Raw genomic sequence first — 3,343 nt, 5'->3', positions numbered from 1 at the left:
TTTTGAAACTGGTTGCATGTTTAATTGTTTTGTTTTTTTTCTGCAGGCTCATTTAAAGATATACCCCTCCAAGAGGTTTGGTAGCAAGGTTCAACATTTTAATGACAAGAGTGTCATTACTGACTTGAAATCTAAGTTGACTAAAAGTCAGAAATCATTGTTTAAGAAGACCCCATTTGGGCACTTTTTAGAAGTATGTGATATTCATTTTCAAACTCAACTTGCCCAGCTTGTGTTATTGAGAGAGGTATCTCATGAGAGGGAGGAAGAGGAAATGTGGTTTAAGCTTGGTCGTAGAGTGTGTAGGTTTTCTATTGAAGAGTTTGCTCTAGTTACGGGTCTTAGATGTGATGGTGATTTTGATTTAAGTCGTTTTCAAAAAAAGAAGGTTTTGTTTAAGAAAAAAATATTTGGCCGTTTTGTTGGTAAGGTGTCGAAGTCTGAATTACGCAATGCTTTTATTAGTAAGGATCTAGTTGATGATGAGGATGTTGTCAAATTGGGTATAGTTCATATCCTAGTTAACTATTTGTACGGCTATACTAGTGATAAGTTGGTGGATGATTTCTTTTTTGAGATGGTTGATCGAGATTATTCTGAATTAGCAAATATTAGTTTTGGCAAGTTTGTATGGGATAGGAGTTTTCAATATTTGAAAACTGCTTTGAAGGGTGGGAATAAAATCTTTGATGGACTGTTCGTTGATGGGAAGGTTGGCCTTCACCCTTACAAACTTCTTGGGTTTCCCATTGCTTTTCTTGTATGGATTTATGAAAGTATAGCTGAGTTGAGTCCTGAGTTTTGTCAACGGGTTGGGAAAAAATTTCCACGTTTGTTGAATTGGAAGAGTACAGATAATGCGTTCTATGCAAACTTGGTGGGAAAGGTTTTCAACAATCAGAAGGTATAATCTTTTTGTTTTGTAACTGGTTTCTTGCTAAATTTGTTTGATTCATTTTTGGATTTTTGTTTGTGTACCTGGTTTCAGTTGATGGTAACCAGTTTTCTTGATTTTGTATATATATATTTTTAATTTATTCAGTTGACTATCCTGAATGTCTATCCGTCTTCTGAGGAGAGAAAGAAACTGGCAGTAAAGAAGTTTAAGTTTGAGCCTCTATACTTGCCGAAGGTGTGTGCTAAAGATGGAGACAGTAGTCCGGGTACCCAGGTACTGGTTAGTTTTGTTGTTTGTTTTAGTTAAAAAAAAATATTATTTTGTTTTGAAATTTATAGGTTTCTTTTTATGTTTTTTTTTTTTTTTTTTTTGCTGTTTTGTAAAGTATTTTATTTTGTTTTGTAGGTTGATAGTGAAAAGTTGAGATTGATTTGTGAATCAATCTCATCAATAAAAGCATGCCAAGAAACTATTATTAGTGACATTGCGGTTATGAGATCTGAGTTCAGTGATTTATCTGCAATGATTGCAAAATTTGTTGCAAAAAATTCTGAAAAAGTTGCAAATTCAAGTGATGAAAGTGCTGGTTTTAATGAAGGGGAAAAGCCAGATGATTTTGATAATGTTTCCAGTCCTATTTCTGATGATTCTAAGGTAACTTGTTTGTTTTTATGCTTTATTGTTTTTTTTAACCATTTTTAGTTGTAACCAGATTGTTTTTTTTTTTTTTTTGGCTAGGATTGTGGAAATGATTCAGCTGAAGAGTCTGATGGTAGTAAGGTAACTAGTTTATTTTTCTTAATAGTATGTTTTCTTTCTGTAGTTGTTTAGTGTAACCAGTTACTGTTGTAACCAGTTACTATTGTAACCAGTTTCATTATTTCTTTTAGGGTGTTGAGAAGGATTTAAATGAAAATTTTGATGCTGTTTATTCTGGGTTGGAGTTGTCAAATGTTGTGGGTGGAGATAAGGTTTTGTAATTTATTTTTGTTTTGTTTCTTGTATTATTTTATTTAAAATTGAATTTGTTGTAATTGATTTTATTTTTATTCATTATAGGATTTTACAAACAAGCCTGAGTTCAGTTCAGTTGGTTTAAGTTTTGAAGAAGTATATGTTGATCCAGAGATTTTGAGTGTTATTGATAGAACTGTTCAGTATGCAGAAGGAGAAAAGAAATTTACCGGGAGTAAGGATGATTGGAAGGTTGTGATGGTTGGTGATGATGATGAGGTTCCTGTTGCTATTGAAAAGAGGGAGCCTAAACCTAGTACTCATGTCAAGTCTCCTTTTGTTACTGAGTTTGGTTCTTCTGATGTTAAAGAAACTGTGAAGAGGAAGGGAGTGGAAGTGGTGATTGTTAGAGGATTGGTTCCATTTGAAAATGAAATAGGGCAGAATGTTTCAAAGAATGATTGCTTGGATTATATTTCTTGGATTGAGGATAAAATGAATTTTAAGAATAAGTATGTTTTTTTTATATTTTCTTTAATATTATTATTCTTGATATTTAATTGTTTGTTAATATATATATTTTTTTTGTTTTGAAGGAAGAAGAAATTTTCTGATGTCAATAACATTATCAATCCCCCAATGGATTATTCATTTGTTAAAATTTCTGAGAAAATGTGGTTTTACAAGCTTCAAACTTGTGGGGAGGAGCTTATGGACACTGTAAGTAACCAGGTTCTTGTTATAATGTTTATTTAGTAGTATTTGTTTGTTTAGATTTTTTTTTTTTTTTTTTTTGATCATGTTTAAGTCAAGTAACCAGGTTCCTGTTAATAAGTGTGTAAAATATTTTTAAATTTTGGGTAGTAACCAGGTTCTTTGAAGCATTGTGTGTAACTTGTTTTTTTTTTATTATATATTGGCTAGTAACCAGGTTCTTGGTATAATGATTCTTAATTAGTCTTTGTTTTGTTTAGATGTTTTGTTTTTGTTGTTGATCATGGTTAAGACAAGTAACCAGGTTCCTTTTAGTACTGTCTGTAAATTGTTTTTTTTATTTATGGGTAGTAACCAAATTCCTAACTTTTGTATGTTTATTTATTTTTTGTAGCATATAAATGTATGTTTTTATTACCTGAGGAAGAATATTAAGTTGGTTGATGGTTTGAACAAGAGGGTTACAACTACAGACTCTTGGTTTGATGCAACTATCAAGGGTTTGTATGATAACTTTGTGGCAGCCAAATGTGATTCAAGCATCATTCGTTTTGATAATCTAATTTCAGATTACATTATTGGTGAATATTTGTTTTGTAACACTCCTTGGGTGGATGTGGATCATGTTCTTTTTCCTGTGCATGTGAAGGTTCAGTTGCATTGGGTTTTTATTCACTTTTCCATTAAGAGTAGGATGTTAACTGTCTACAATTCTTTGACGGGGAAGAAGAATGAGAGTATTGCTTTGCCATATGTGAAGGCTTACTCTGTTGTTTT

At 31.9% G+C, this 3,343-nt stretch overlaps 1 protein-coding gene across 1 annotated transcript; it reads left to right on the top strand.

The window, feature by feature from the left end:
- The first annotated feature begins 1,414 nt into the window (after nucleotides 1–1,414).
- Nucleotides 1,415–2,641, top strand: LOC133794352 (uncharacterized). The gene is made up of 4 exons (XM_062231572.1): nucleotides 1,415–1,552; nucleotides 1,637–1,678; nucleotides 1,789–1,869; nucleotides 1,958–2,641. The coding sequence occupies exons 1-4, from the start codon at nucleotides 1,421–1,423 to the stop codon at nucleotides 2,444–2,446; spliced, it is 744 nt and encodes a 247-aa protein (XP_062087556.1). The 5' UTR covers nucleotides 1,415–1,420; the 3' UTR covers nucleotides 2,447–2,641.
- The last annotated feature ends 702 nt before the right edge of the window (nucleotides 2,642–3,343 follow it).

Source organism: Humulus lupulus, chromosome 8, assembly GCF_963169125.1.
Source record: "Humulus lupulus chromosome 8, drHumLupu1.1, whole genome shotgun sequence".
Lineage (NCBI taxonomy): Eukaryota > Viridiplantae > Streptophyta > Magnoliopsida > Rosales > Cannabaceae > Humulus > Humulus lupulus.
The sequence above is the reverse complement of the archived record's forward strand: the minus strand, read 5'-3'. Positions and strand labels throughout refer to the sequence as shown.

Bases quoted from the DNA above. Each gene is read 5' to 3' on its own strand.
- LOC133794352 (XM_062231572.1), top strand. From the start codon at position 1,421: ATGATTGCAAAATTTGTTGCAAAAAATTCTGAAAAAGTTGCAAATTCA. The intron at 1,553-1,636 runs GTAACTTGTTTG...TTTTTTGGCTAG, and splicing joins CTATTTCTGATGATTCTAAG to GATTGTGGAAATGATTCAGC. The intron at 1,870-1,957 runs GTTTTGTAATTT...TATTCATTATAG, and splicing joins ATGTTGTGGGTGGAGATAAG to GATTTTACAAACAAGCCTGA.